The sequence below is a fragment of the Enoplosus armatus genome, chromosome 9 (genome assembly GCF_043641665.1).
Source record: "Enoplosus armatus isolate fEnoArm2 chromosome 9, fEnoArm2.hap1, whole genome shotgun sequence".
NCBI classification, from domain to species: Eukaryota; Metazoa; Chordata; class Actinopteri; order Centrarchiformes; family Enoplosidae; genus Enoplosus; species Enoplosus armatus.
In genome coordinates, this window is record NC_092188.1 from 15,069,651 (window position 1) to 15,083,914 (window position 14,264).

Consider the following 14,264-nt stretch of genomic DNA (forward strand, 5'->3'; position numbering starts at 1 on the left):
TACTAAGGTTAATTTACAGATACAATGCTCCAGTGCCTTGAAAACACAAAGGCACTTTTAAGGTGAGGTTTATAAGTTATAACCGCAGGAAGCTCAACAACGTTAAACGAGCTGTAAATCTACCAGGATAAACTATTCACATCTACATCTACATCTTCCTCTATTTTGTCACATTATTCTAGCTTAGTTAAAACATCATAGGTTCACAGGTGGAGAGGTTGCCACCTGTTTGACCTCTGTGTCTGTAGGAACCTGGACAATACAGGTGTCATTTGGCAGTTGCTGTGATGGAGCCAACCCTAAATGCCCCTGTGCCCTACGGCCACCATTTCCTGCTGAGATGTGCCCCAGCCGAGGGTCCGAGTCAATCTCATATCGGTAGTGATAACCCTCCAGAACGTCCCTACATGCATCTCTCATTTCAAATATCCACTTCTTCATCCCTTTGCGATTTAGGTAAAGCACAAAGAGAAAGACCATGCCCACAAACCCCAGCACCAGCCCCAGGAAGACATAGGACGTCTGCAGGGTGATGTCAGCCACCTCTGCTTGGACTGGAACGACACATCCAATGGCCTGGACACCCAGCCCTCGCAGCCGGGTGTCCCTCAACCCTCTTGGTGAGGCACACCTGACAGCATCCACATCTACCTGAGCTCTTGATTCATTCAGCCAGGCCACAAAAGTTTGGATCTCACAGGAGCAGGTGTAGGGGTTGTCACCAAGAAGGATTCGGATGTTCCCCAGCTTCTCCAGCTCTTGTAGAGCACCAGCCCTGAATGTGCCAAAGGAGTTGCGCGTGAGGTCCAGCATCTCCAGATGGTTCATGCCAGAGAAGGTCCCACTGTAGACAGCCACCAGAGAGTTATTGGTGAGGAAGAGCTGCTGCAGGTTGGGCAGGTGGGAGAATACGCCTGGAGGCAGCAGGGCGAGGTGGTTCCCGGAAAGGTCGAGGCGGAGGAGCCCCCCGAGGCCCCCCCAGCGCAGAGCCGTGGTGAGGTCAGTCAGGGCAGTGAAGTTGTACAGCGAGCGGCTCAGGTTGAGCTCCTGAAGAGGACTACCTGGTATGCAGAGAGCCTCTGGGTGGATGAGTGCCAGTTGGTTCCCACTGAGGTCCAGGAAGCGCAGGTTGATGAGGGCAGAGAAGCTGTGGGACGCCATCTCTGTGATCCTGTGAAGATGACTAACACTGTAACGTCTGTCCTCAGACATTTAATGTTACTTTCATGCTTGGATACAGCTCATGCATCTCACTGTACTGTCGGAGTAAACAAATAAAAAACACATTCAGAGAAATTCAGAGATTATTTATTCATTAGATACACATGAAGAAAGTTAAGTCATATTATCCAAATATGGCTTAATATACACAAATGAAACAAAACAAAAAACAGACATTCTCACCTATTATTGCTTAAAATTATGTTGGTGACATTCTCCAGCTCTGTAAACGAATCAGGTCCAATCTGGTGTATATTGTTCCCTGTGATGATGACAGTCCTTGCATGTCCTGGAATACTTGGTGGCACTGTGAGCAGATCCTTTGAAACACATTTCACTGTGCGAGTGACAGCAAAACACTCGCAGCCAAAAGGACACTCCAAGCACTGGTATGGTGCACAAAGAAGGATTCCCAAAAACACTCGGACTGCGAAAACACACATCTCTAAAGTATAGCCAGTTAAAAAGAAAGATTCCAAAAGATTATGAATTACAGCAGAGAAAAAACTTCAAACTCTAAATACAGATTCTGTTGTCACAAACTAATCAAACGCTGCAGAGGTGGCAAAGAGCGCTCCAGCATCAGCCCCTCTCCGAATCTGCTCCACTCTGGAAATAAAGGGTCCCATAAAATTGATGGGAGTTCATATCACGCAGAATCTGCTGGATGAAAAAGGTACGTGGTTCCCTTAAAGGTACAGAGGACGATAAGGGCATCCACAGCCTGTGACCTACACCACGGCCTGCCAGGGGAGACTTAAAAGGCTTTGACTACAGCATTCAAAATTAAGTTACAGAAACAGACATATTAAACTGATATATACATAGCATCAAAAACAAATCAATAAAATAAATAATACATACTGAAATGTAGTATTGCTCATGGTTTGTATAATCCGGCTGTTCAGTTTTAGTAAGATTCCAGCATGAGGATGCACAGTTAGAAAGCATTCACATTCTGCCTGGAAAAAAGCAACTAATACACTCGTGTTAAAGAAAAAAACACCAGAAAAAAGAGGATTGAAGGGGAGGAGGGCATTTTCACAGCACAATACCTCAATTTTTCACGTGGGTCCTACATCATTCTATCTTTGGTAGCGACTCATATCTCTTCAACAAATAATTGATGACTACTTTCAGCGTTAAGATTTTGTGATCCATTTTGTAGTGATTCATCACTGAAATGTACATTAGCAAGTCTGGAAACACATTCATCACTGCCAGTCTTGAAAAATACATCTCTGGATACTCAGTGCAGTGTTGCTCTACTGTGGTGTCATCTGGAAAGGATCGTCGTCCTTCAAAACAAAAACACAGAACCCACTGTGTGAAAAACAGTACATTTTGAAGAGATGTTGTGTAGATACTGTAGCTTACGCACTAAATCATAAATACTTAGTGAAGAAATAAATGAATAAACTACTCACATACAGCTAGGCTTTGCCCTTAAATACCCTCCTAGAGACTAGATCACTATACAGGCAGACAATGAAGTCCTTCATTTGGAATTTTTTATACAAACAAATGTCCCGTCAAAACACATCGTTCACGCCAACAGCCAATGACAATGTATAAAGTATAACCAAAGTCTATGAAGTCATCCCATTGAAATGTGCTCGTTCCACTACTGTAGGTTGAATGTTAGGATGAACGTCGCGAGGACTCCGCAGAGCATGAAGAAGGGAAGCCAGGTCTTGAGGAACGCGGTCCAGCTGAAGGATACAGAGAGGGTAATGTGTGTTAGCGTCATCATCAACACCTGGATATTTTGAGTGTGTGTGTGGCAGAGAGGGTAAAACACCCCTCTCTTGTATATCTTTGGATAGACAAGGACAGGCGAGGTGTGTTGAAGTATCACATGGTCCAATCACTGTTCTCCCAGAGGCCCCCCCCCCGCAAATGTACCCCAGCCTGCGTCCTACTGTCCTTTCCACCCAGCCGACGCAGGGAGCCCCATCAGAACGGTGACCTTCAGTGGTGACACAGAGGGGGGGCGCTGCTGTCAGTGATGAATTACATGACTCCCCTCCCGTTTAAAAGACTCCTGCGCCGTGCGGGCGTATGTGCAGAGGCAGCACAAACTGTGACGCCAGCGTTCTCTATGTGGGTCAGCGGAGAATAATGAGGGGGGCTCTCTGAGCCATATGTCTCTTAATGCTCACAAGCGTCCAGAAGCAGAGCAATTTACAAGACTGTGTACATGTTTGTGATGAAGACGCTTCCGGTGTGTTTGGCCCTGTAGTGTTAGCAACCATATTTCCCCTCTACTACTTCTTCTCTACATATAAGACACCTACTGCATGTCTGTCTGCCCTGGAAGAGGAATCCCACCTGTTTTTTTCCTCCCATTTCCCATTAAAGACTTTTTTCTTTATTGTTATTATTTTCCTGTTGTTGTTGTTGTTGTTGTTTGTTACATGTGATCCATGTAACAAACAGTACAAACTGAACCAGAGAGACATGTTTCCTGTTTACAAATGCCAAGTGCTGGATGCACTGCTATGGGGTTTTGATAGTGTGCCTGTGGACAGCTGTAACAGATGGTAGAGTGGATAAACCATTAGGGTTGGTTCAATCCCAGTGGTGCATAGTCATTTAACTTATGAGGAAAAATAGATCCCAGTACCATGCTTGAGCAGAAAGACAGATTAAAGAAAAACTATATAGCTAAATGTATTGAAAACGTACGTGTGAACTGTTCTTAATGGCAATATAAATGACAGAATGAGGCTAAAATACTCACCTCACATGTTTTCCATGAATAAGAGACCGCACACACAGGTTCACCATGTTCCAAGACGAGCTATTGTCGTAGCGCATAAGGTTGAGGGCCATGGCCACGTGGGAATGGCAGTTATCTAAGCACAGATTGTGCTTCAATGAAACAGAGAAAGTTGTTATTACTATATGAATAATGATGTGGCAGTATGTGTATTAAAAATCCTCAACATTGTCTTACCGGTCGACATTTGTATTCCTCAGAGGCATCATGCACTGCTTTGTCCCATGCAGCAGCACCATTGCCACATACTTTGTCCACATCAAGCTTCCAGTACCTGCAATATTAGTTTACAATCGATCAATGTGTTCATTTAAATGTGTGACATACTTATTGAAATCCTTTATTAAAATACAATATCGTCATTAATAAACTTACTTTGTTGGTCTACCAAAACCCATGTTGTCCTCCTGGGGAGAAACATTTTAAAACAGTTAATGAATCATACAAGTGAACGCATGCTTGAAGTTATTGTGGAATTCAGCTCTACTCGAGTGGATTTGTAACTTTATTACTCAAAATACAGCAGAAGACAAATCATTATCAATTCAGCAGCTTTACTCTGCTCGTCAGCATGACATCTCATTTTCATTTCTATCTCACTGGACTCTGCTGAGCCATTACACTGAAGGCAACTGTTACATGAGGTGAAACTGCCTATTGCAGCTGATAAACACATGGATACGTTTTTATTTATTCCTTTTAAATAAAAAGCGATACTCACCGAGACAAAGTATGATCCTGCAAAATCTCGTATGATTCCAGAAGAGGTGCATATACCCATGTGACCAATGAAGGGGAGCACCCACCTGCAGCATGCACCCACAAGACAACAATACATCGGTATATGAGTCAATTCATGTACGTTTGACTGTGTAACGTAAATCTAGTGCCGTCATTTATTAAAAAGAAATAGATAACATGAGATCTAACCAACGGCTAACATAAATCCGCACGAGTGGCAAGCGATTACATTACACGCTAAGCTAGCAAGATAGTAACAATACGTGTTAGCTTCTTACGATAAAATAGGAATAGGTGTCCAGACAATGCAGTAAGGGTAGCGGCTGTTTTTTCTGTCGCTTTTTAAGAAATCACCGTGGTAGTTCATTATCACGTCGGTACCGTCCACCTCCGCCATCACTGCCTGAAGTGACAGGGGATGACAGTGACGCACAACCAGCGCGAGGGGGCGTGGAAGAAGCGGAAGCTCGCTGTCGTCGCCTCCGCGGGGGAACCAACTGTCGGGTCAGTGAACGCCACACCGTTCATTTGTGCGTTTTTTTTTTTAGCGTAATTTAAGTTTCGACCAAAACAACAATAATAAATACAAAAAATGCATGCATTTTTTGTATTTATTTTTAAGCGTTTGTTATTATTATTTGTGGTATGATAATTCATAGTGACAGACATGTCTGAACTTGTCTGAACTGACAGACATGTCTGAACTCATTTTATTATAGGTGGCTACTTTATGATATTGAATGTGCTTATGTGTTGTTTAAATCAACTTTATTTTGGCAGACATTCATAAAACATCTCCAAATAGATTTTTCAGCCTTAGAGCCTCTGTGTCATTTCAGCCCTATTTGGCACCCAAACTCGCAGGCTCAGTCAGCCGTGAGCTTCATCACTGTAACCTCCACTACTCCTGGATGGGTCACCTCATTACTGTACAGTATGTGGGGCAAGAGACGCTCCCCTAACTACTCATGCTTGTGATGTACTGTGCTCACATTTGTAGCCTAATAGTCAGCAAAAGCATGGAGTAGAGCAGACAGTGATGAACGAGCATGATACCAGAGAGTTCATACTGTAGTCTCACCTACAGTATATCTTCCCAACCTAGTTAGTCATGTGTCAGTACTGCTGTATCTGTTGTGTAACTGTTACACTACAAGCACAAACATCACTAATGTTACCATTTCAAGAACAAAAGCTAGAGGACACAGACAAGACGTTCAATAATTTTATTCTTCACTTTGTTTGCAACAAAGGTTATTATAGGATTCCTCAAAGAAAAACAAGAGTATCTCAAATTAATGAACAAAGTAAAATACATGGAAGCCTAGTGTTGCATGTTGTTGAAGACCATTTCCTTAACATTTACCCTATTTACGGGCAAAGAAGACCCAATGAACTGTTCTGTGAGCAACCGCTGGGATGGCTCCTTTTTTTGCCCACTACTATGGTCAGAGAAGCCTCATGCAAGCAGGACTGAACACCTGACTGCAGCAGAGGTCTGGTGCTAGAGCCACGCAACTAGCTTAGCGCATCAGTCGCCATATACCACAAATTAGCATCTGTGTCCCACTCACACCCAACAGAAGTTTCACACTGACATTTCATGCCAAACATTTGAAATCAATGGGACTTGATTTAAAACAAAAAAACTATTAGAAAGTTTTTTGTTTTGTTTTGTTTTTTTACAAATATTTCTTTGTCGACATCTTGTTGATCTTGTCAACAATCTATTGTAGTAAAACCTCTTAACTAAAAAGGAGCAGAGTATGCCAAAATTACTTTTCAATGAAACAAAGAAAACAAGCACTGATCCTTGGCCATTGAAATTATAGATGGCAACCTTTGGCAGAACAAACCTCTTGTTATTTCTGACAGTCATAAACTAAACAAAGCTTATAAATAATTTTCTCCTTCCTTGAGTGATCATTAATTCTAGGCTTCCTGTGACCAAAACTCCAACTGAAAATATGATCAAGTCTAACTCAGAATCAATGACTTGGGTGTGCAGCTTTTCTGAGATGAGAGGGCACTACGACTCTGAGCTACAACTGTAGAGCAGACAGGAGATGCAACAAAGCACCGTCTTCTGGTCTGTGATCCGATCCTCCATGGAGAACACTGTGTGGCCACACCAACCTGAAAATAGGTCGTCCGACTGCAGGCATCTCCTTCTACATGTTGTGTGTCTCTCCAACGTAAACCTGAGGAGGGATAAGTGCTGAACACCTCCTTCTTCGCGAGAAACTGGGGAGTGACGTGGAAAGTGCTCTCCTCGAAAGGTGTCCCCCTGCCACCACAGGGTGGAGGGAGAGGCTGAGGTGTTGTCGGTGCTTTGAAGGGGGCGAGATGGGCGTCTTCTCCACCCTCCATGAATTCCTCTCCCCAAAGTGGTCTCCACCAGTCCTCTCTTTGGACAGGGGAGGGCGATGCATAGTGCAGAGATGTGACATGACATTCACTCAATGTTTCTGTCAGATAGGTGGGGAAATTAAGATTCAAACAGGAGCTGGGCTTCGCTTCCCACATCCATTCTATAGAATGGCTGACAGTTTGTTTAGCTTGGCCGACACTGCACTTGTCCCTCTGAGCTGTCTTCATCATCTGAGCCATCTGGGCCAACGCCACGCAGGCCTGTGATGCGATAGCCCATGTTGAGCAGCATTACCTCCAGCGGATCAGCATTCATACGCCGCTGGTTCGCTTGAGCAGCACCGTCCATGTCCTCCACCACTCGCCCGTTCTCAGTCTCTGTCTGTGTTATGAGGAAGGAGAGGGGAGGAGGTAGGGTAATGGTAAGAAAGGGATACAGAATCAGCTGTAATGGTAAAGGATGTTTAAATATTTTTATGTTTTTCATTTTTCTTTTTTGACATAAGCATCATGACATGACTATAAATTATAAGAATGCTTTATTTTCACTGATTGTGTGCAACTGTTTTCTTAAAATGCACCCTCTGCACTTTGAGACCAAATATGTCCAAATATGTGACCCTCTTTGGATGAATTTTGGAGACAAAACCATGATATGTTTTGTGGACCTCAGTATCAGCAGAATCTATTCCACACTGGTCAGATTGTTTAATGGTGCGTTCAGGTGTGCATCGTTAATCTGTACAGTTGAAATATCATGTCATTTTTTCCAGGTATACATCAAGTCACTGGTAAATACATAAAATTAACAAAAAAAAACACAAATAAATAGACACACACTGTTCCCCAACATTTGTCAAAATTTATATATAAATACACAGAAGTTTGAGTTGTTTACCTCTGGTCTAGGGTTCCATAATCGAACCACGGGGTCAATACCACTAGTAGCCAGAAAGCAGTAGCTGGGGTGGGGCTGCAGGCAGTTGACTATGGACTCATCCCCCTGCAGGATCCTCACCAGATTAGTCGTCTCCTTTTCCCAGATAAAGAAGGAGCCGTCGTCTGAGCCACTGACAATGTACTGGCCTTTGCTGTAGAGAAAAAGGAAACCTTTCAGACCTGCATGACGAGCCATGTTCTTGGGACATGTCGCATTTACTAGGAATCACAAAATTGTGCTACAGTTTCACAGAACACTTGTTCACGTCACCGTATGGGCATGTAACCAGGGCTTTCCCAGTTCTGGTGTGAAAGGTAACTCAGCAGGGTATTCTGGTATAAAGGGTTCAATGGGAACTGAGCTTTGTGTTACATTCAGACTTTCCAACTGGATATCATGAAGGGTAACCAGGCCAGGGGAGGGAGGATGGAGTGAAATTAGTGAAAAAATCTTTTGATTAGTGTTGATCCACAAGTAGTACATTCCACATCACAAAGACAAAGTGTTATTTATTTAACATCAAACTAAATTACACATAGTGCCATGAGGTTATATAGACTACATTTTGACTGTCATGGTTTGATGTGAAATTGACATTTTACAGTCTCATATTTTAATAATAAAATCAAACAAAAGGGGGGACAGGGATGCTAAATAATATTATATATTTTTACCTTTTCAATTGGTATGCATTATGCTCATATTATGAATATTACCTGTGTTGAAATGTAAGGTCATGGTTTTAAAGTGGATATTAAAATTGTTTTGACCAATCAGAAAACCTAGTAGACACAGTATCTAGAGTCTACATTTATGAATGAAAGCTACTTGTCACTGTAGGTTTATTGTTCTCTGTCTAAAGCTACAGAGCTCATGACTGCCCCCTAGTGAGGCCCCAGCGGACTGACAGTGAGCTCCACTGACCTTCCAAAGAAATTGGCCTCTTTGATATCTGTGGTGGTGTTGCAGTGACCACAGTATCTGTGCTTGTAGTCAAAGCTGCGCTCTCTCAGCACCAACTCATCTTCAGGGATGGACTCCTTCCGACTAAATGAGTGGAATCGAATGGAGCTGTTGGCCTTCTTATCTTCAGCTGGTGATGAAAGATATTCAGTCACTCAGATATATTTACAAATAAACAAAGGCTGTCTGTTACTCTTGAAACGCAAACATATATATATATATATATACACACACTACTGCAAATCAGCAAAGTACCAATTCACTCTTTTCTACCTGATTCTGTCTTGGAGAAGAGAGCAGCCTTGATGTCTTTATCCAAGGCATCACAGGCGCTACTGTGCGCCTGCTCTGGAAACTTTCCTTTGAAATCATCCAGACACTCCAGAGCTTCAGCCACATACTTCAGCTCAAACAGACACCGTGCCAGCCTGAAATGAGCCTTCAGATGACCAGGGTTTAGAGTCAGAGCCTTCAGACAGTCCCTGAGGGCATCATAATGGTCTCCGTCCCTGTGTATCATAGGTGTCAACAAACTCTTGATATCTGCTTTTATAGCGTTAAGGAGTAGATCATCATCATCATCTCCTCTCTGCAGTGATACAATGACACGTACCACTTGCGTTTCATGTAGGCTGCAGCCCGGTTCCCATACAGCATGGCGTTGCAGCTGGCCTCATGAATGCCTAAACTGTACAGCTGGATGGCCTGCGTCCACTGCTGCCGTGCAAATGCATCATTAGCTTGTTGCTTTATTTTCTCCAAGTGAGCAGGGAGCTCAGTAGAACTAGTGCAAAGAGAGCAGAAGCAGCATTACTCAAGTGTGTGCATGCTCAAACCTTTAAAAACAGTTAATCTGTGTATGAAAACCTATCACTGACAGGGTGAAAAGATAATTACCTAGAGCGCATCTTGCTTTCTGCAAATCGAATATGGCTGGTTGGCAAGTGAAGTCCATTGGAGACGCCATTGGTTGTCTTCCCGTTCTGTACATCTCCTGGGAAACCAAAGTTTCAGAAACAACCAATACATCTATAGATACAGTACTATTATTACCTCTATGAGGCACTTCTGAAGATCTTTTGTTAATATAGAAGGCACAGACCTACCTGTTGATGACTGGCACTTTTTTGGAAGCAAGAAGGTGTATGGCCTCTGTTTAAATGTCAAGTCAAAGAGGTACACCTACAAGAACCATAAAAATAGACAAAGCAAATGTTTAAAACACTGAAACTGAATTTAATAACTCCTCTAACCATTCCTCGTTTGTTCTGAGAGGCATTACCTGTTCCCCACCCATGTTAACAAGTAGCTCAGTGCCGTCTGGACTGAAGGTGACATAGGTGGCCACCAGGACCCTCAGGCGGTTATTGTAGTCTGGGAGTTTCACTGGCAGGTGACCTGGAGCATTCAAACAGAAGGTGATGTTACTCAACCTCATCCTTCACAGTCACTTTCCCGCAACCTGCACGTTTCCTGATGTCATTACCATATAATTAGAATACAAATGTGCCCATTGAATAAATTTGACACCAGACAATTCAGCCATATATGCACCTGCAACATAATACTGTCCAGCTCCGTCTGGGATGGGCTTCTGCCTGTCACAGAACGTGTGCACAGCTGCTGATGTGCTCTGACTCACAGATTTCCTGTGTGAGGAAAATGAAATCGGTTAAAACCCAGTTGTTCATGTGTATGTCAAAGGAATGGGGAATGTACCACATCAGAGTGGTTGTTAAATAATTATTACCATAGAATGGCATCAAAAAATTAACCAACCTGTAATTGTGAATCATCCTGATGTCATAAAGGCGAACAAAAGGCCCGTTGGCTCCCACTGCCAGGTAGTTGTTGTCCCGCGGGTTGACAGCGAGACACTTGGCTTCAACCAGCTGACCACAGAATTCTGTCAGGTCAATCAGCACCTCAGAGCGTTTACTGCTCTCCCTCAAGTCATATTGTCTGTAGTGAACATGGAGAAAGTGAATATATTTCCTGTAGCAAAATTGAGCATCTCATGACCTTGTTAAAAAAAACAGTACTTTCTGGTTCGAACCTGATGATGCCATCCTCTGCAGCACTCCAGAAGGTGTTGGGCCACATGGGTGCTGTGGCGATGCGTTTGACTCTGTTGGTATGATCAGAAAACATATGGATGGTTTCCTTCACTGTCAGGTCATGCACATGGACCTTTGTGTCGGCTGCACCTGTTACCAAAATTCTGTCCCCGGAGTGAGGGAGGAACTGTACGGACAGACAAAAACACCAGAATCAATTTACAAGTACAGACAGAATGTTTCACAATGGCTTCTCTAACCTTATACGACCAATCTATTGATATTCCCATATTCTATACTATGGATCAATGCCTGATTAATGGCTTTTAACGCCACCTCCACATTATCTTACACTGTAATATTTCTCTACAGAATTTGACCTCATTCCGAAGCTTCCTATCATGAAGATAAAGTGGTATGCTCTTGTGGTGATTTTGGCGTGGAAACTGCAACAAAACCTTCAACATCGTCGAACAGGATGGTTTTCCACCAAATAACATGCCATTAATTAAATGGCCAACAGTGCCACCTAATGTACAGGAATTGAACTTGTATCATGTAGTGGGCATTTGTTGATGACTAAAGGGGTGAGGTGACGCAGAGCAAAGTGTCTTACCAGCAGAGACGTATGACATCCAGAATTTGAATTGCTGTTTGAGTTGCGAATTGTGATGAAGATTGTGACAGTGAGCCGAAGTTAGATACATGTGTTTACATGGTTACAACGCCCTTCAATGAGACCATGAGTACTCCACTTTCTAATTCCACTTTCAGTATCTTACCACGACTGTAAGCATAACGCACAACACAATCAGAGTATGATGCTCCCATTGGGCTACACCTTACTCGCATCGCTGCCCTAATCACATTATGACTACGTTATCAATGTGTATGTGAACTGTGAAAGATTTCAGCCCACTTTCCCTCCCGTCCTTCAACACATCCATCATACACTCAGTCCTCCTCACCTTTACAGAGAATATATTTGCTGCATGACCTGTGTGCATAGTTGTAAGCTTCTTGTGTCTGAATGGATCCCAGATGACGGCATGTTGATCATCTGAGCCCGAGGCCAGTAAACTGAATACAAAAAGAATCACCAGTCAAGCAACATTTGTTTAGGCTCTTTACTACTAATGCTATTTAAAACCTTACATAGTGACACATGTTAAGATATGCAATAGAGGACTCACTGTGTGCATTTGCTTCAAGATTTAATTACATAAATTACAGTTATTTCCTATAGACCATGGAGTTAGGCATTACGACTAATACACCATACCAATTTTCCCCCCATTTATTTTGGTAATTTAAATTCAATGCCTCCTTGAGCACTGAAGGTGTCAAGTGTGAGCTAAATGACTAACCGCTTTAAGACCAATTTTTGGAGGCGTACGCATAGAGATCCCATGACAGAGTAGTGAAACATGGTGGGCCTGTTGTGTCATTTTTGGAAATAAGCAGTGCAGCAGCAACATTTAGAACTGACACATAAGTAGAACAGCATACAAAATGTGTTTGGATATATAACCCAGCCACAATAGGCCTTCACTGTATATACAGTGTGTATAATGTACCTAAGGATAAGACTTCTGCCATAGTTATTTGGTCATGTAACCAGCCAGTCGTCCCAGGTCAGAGACTATAATTGTACATTGAAACTTTAGGTTTTGAACTTACTCTCCTCGTTCATTCCATTCCAGACAGTTCACACAGCCAGTATGGCCCTGTTGAGACAGACAGAAAAACTGTAAAAAGATGATATGATAATACACAGAAAAATCTTCTCAGTCTCCCTCTTTTTTCACAGCTCTTTTCCTCCACACACACACACACACACACACACACACACACTTGCTGTCACTGACCTGAAGCTCAGCCTCCAGTCCAAGCCTCTTGATGAAGGGGTCAGTCACATGATAGGACCTTTGGAAGCCTGATGCTCTCTTGTCCTGAAAGACATGAATCAAATTACTCATCAGACTTTTTTACATAAGAAAGGATAGTTACAAAAATGTAAACAATCATTTTGGTTGGGGGGTGTATTTCTGGGTTAGCCCCACCAAGATCATTTCTATACATGAGAAACACCTCTGAACACACTGTTCACTGATAGATTGAGCTAGCAGGATGCTCTGGCATTTGTTTCCTCACTCTGATCTGCCTGTGCAGGATGTCTCTGGTGATGTTGGCCGCAGTCATGGCCTCGCCACAAAACATAAATGAAGGTCTGGGCTGGAGGTTCCAGGGGTCAGAGCTCCGATGACATTTACTCTGTATTTCTCGAGAATAAGCTGTAAAGACGTTGAAAAACATTAGATAATACAGGAAGAAGATTTATCACATAGTAGTGCTTTTACGTTGGATTAATGTCATTAATAGAGCAAGTGTATGGATAATGTGGTCTGCAGGCATTTGAATTATTCACTCATTATGGGTTCTTCAAAAACACCTGGTCTACAGACAGTGCTCACTCCAGTGCCGAAGACAGTGGGTTTTCTCCCGTCAACGAACACCAACAAGGCGAGTGCATTAGCTAACTAGCTAATGTTAGCTATGCAGCTCTGTCAGTATTATAACCGTCTGTCTATTTTGCTAAACACGGGCAATTATTTAAACGTTGACGCGCTGTTAGCCTGCCAGGATCGTTAGCCACCTATGCATCGGCCCTTTGATGGACCTGTCGTTTACCAAGTAGCTGGCGTTAGCTTATTTGCGTTACCTTGCTAGCTAAACAATACATCCAGTTCAACATTTGCAACGCTTTAATTGTAATTTACGATTGCTAAAGAAATCTCACCGTTTTCCTTGAACTAAAAAGGCTTCTGTCAAGAAATGTCCATTTAATAGACAGCGTGAATCTCACCCTGTGAGTTTGTTGACAGGGTTCACGCTAATACCTTCTCTGACTTGAACACAAACCACCTCCCACTGAGCATATCACGCAACTTTGTTCCGCCAGCTAAAACAGACCAAACACTTCCGGCCCGTGCTCATTTCAGAATAAAAGCACTTTCCCTACAAATTACAGCTAACATTTCATACTAAAGGACAAAAAATCAAGCAGTATAAGGGAAAAATGTTGTTGTGAATTAATCAATAAAGTGAGACAGACAGATTTATGTACTCGTCACAGAGAATGAGAAAAAAAGAAATGCTTATACAGAAAGCAGCTAGATGAACAAAGCAT

The 14,264-nt window shown here is 42.7% G+C and overlaps 3 protein-coding genes across 3 annotated transcripts; all 3 read right to left on the reverse strand.

The window, feature by feature from the left end:
• Window positions 1-195: 195 nt before the first annotated feature.
• Window positions 196-2,056, reverse strand: LOC139290192 (trophoblast glycoprotein-like). The gene is made up of 2 exons (XM_070911887.1): window positions 1,405-2,056; window positions 196-1,171 (listed from the first exon to the last, which is right to left on the reverse strand). The coding sequence occupies exons 1-2, from the start codon at window positions 1,662-1,664 to the stop codon at window positions 196-198; spliced, it is 1,236 nt and encodes a 411-aa protein (XP_070767988.1). The 5' UTR covers window positions 1,665-2,056.
• Window positions 2,057-2,845: 789 nt separating this feature from the next.
• Window positions 2,846-5,141, reverse strand: LOC139290699 (transmembrane protein 222-like). Its single transcript, XM_070912539.1, has 6 exons — window positions 5,023-5,141; window positions 4,725-4,809; window positions 4,379-4,410; window positions 4,181-4,277; window positions 3,965-4,095; window positions 2,846-2,933 (listed from the first exon to the last, which is right to left on the reverse strand). The coding sequence occupies exons 1-6, from the start codon at window positions 5,139-5,141 to the stop codon at window positions 2,846-2,848; spliced, it is 552 nt and encodes a 183-aa protein (XP_070768640.1).
• An 815-nt stretch (window positions 5,142-5,956) lies between these two features.
• Window positions 5,957-13,973, reverse strand: wdtc1 (WD and tetratricopeptide repeats 1). Its single transcript, XM_070912084.1, has 16 exons — window positions 13,875-13,973; window positions 13,229-13,368; window positions 12,943-13,026; window positions 12,755-12,801; window positions 12,043-12,154; window positions 11,074-11,261; window positions 10,797-10,979; window positions 10,572-10,666; window positions 10,300-10,415; window positions 10,124-10,199; window positions 9,915-10,008; window positions 9,631-9,801; window positions 9,291-9,526; window positions 8,979-9,147; window positions 8,013-8,205; window positions 5,957-7,496 (listed from the first exon to the last, which is right to left on the reverse strand). Exons 2-16 carry the CDS (start codon window positions 13,292-13,294, stop codon window positions 7,299-7,301), a joined length of 2,028 nt encoding a protein of 675 aa, XP_070768185.1. The 5' UTR covers window positions 13,295-13,368; window positions 13,875-13,973; the 3' UTR covers window positions 5,957-7,298.
• Between the last annotated feature and the right edge of the window lie 291 nt (window positions 13,974-14,264).

Coding starts and splice junctions, on each gene's coding strand:
- LOC139290192 (XM_070911887.1), bottom strand. CDS start 1,664: ATGTGTGTTTTCGCAGTCCGAGTGTTTTTGGGAATCCTTCTTTGTGCA. Junction 1,172..1,404: donor ATAATTTTAAGCAATAATAG/GTGAGAATGTCT, acceptor TCATCTTCACAG/GATCACAGAGATGGCGTCCC.
- LOC139290699 (XM_070912539.1), bottom strand. CDS start 5,141: ATGGCGGAGGTGGACGGTACCGACGTGATAATGAACTACCACGGTGAT. Junction 4,096..4,180: donor AGGAATACAAATGTCGACCG/GTAAGACAATGT, acceptor GTTTCATTGAAG/CACAATCTGTGCTTAGATAA. Junction 2,934..3,964: donor ATTCATGGAAAACATGTGAG/GTGAGTATTTTA, acceptor TGTATCCTTCAG/CTGGACCGCGTTCCTCAAGA.
- wdtc1 (XM_070912084.1), bottom strand. CDS start 13,294: ATGTTTTGTGGCGAGGCCATGACTGCGGCCAACATCACCAGAGACATC. Junction 10,200..10,299: donor TTAACATGGGTGGGGAACAG/GTAATGCCTCTC, acceptor TGGTTCTTGTAG/GTGTACCTCTTTGACTTGAC. Junction 9,148..9,290: donor CTTCTCCAAGACAGAATCAG/GTAGAAAAGAGT, acceptor TTTCATCACCAG/CTGAAGATAAGAAGGCCAAC.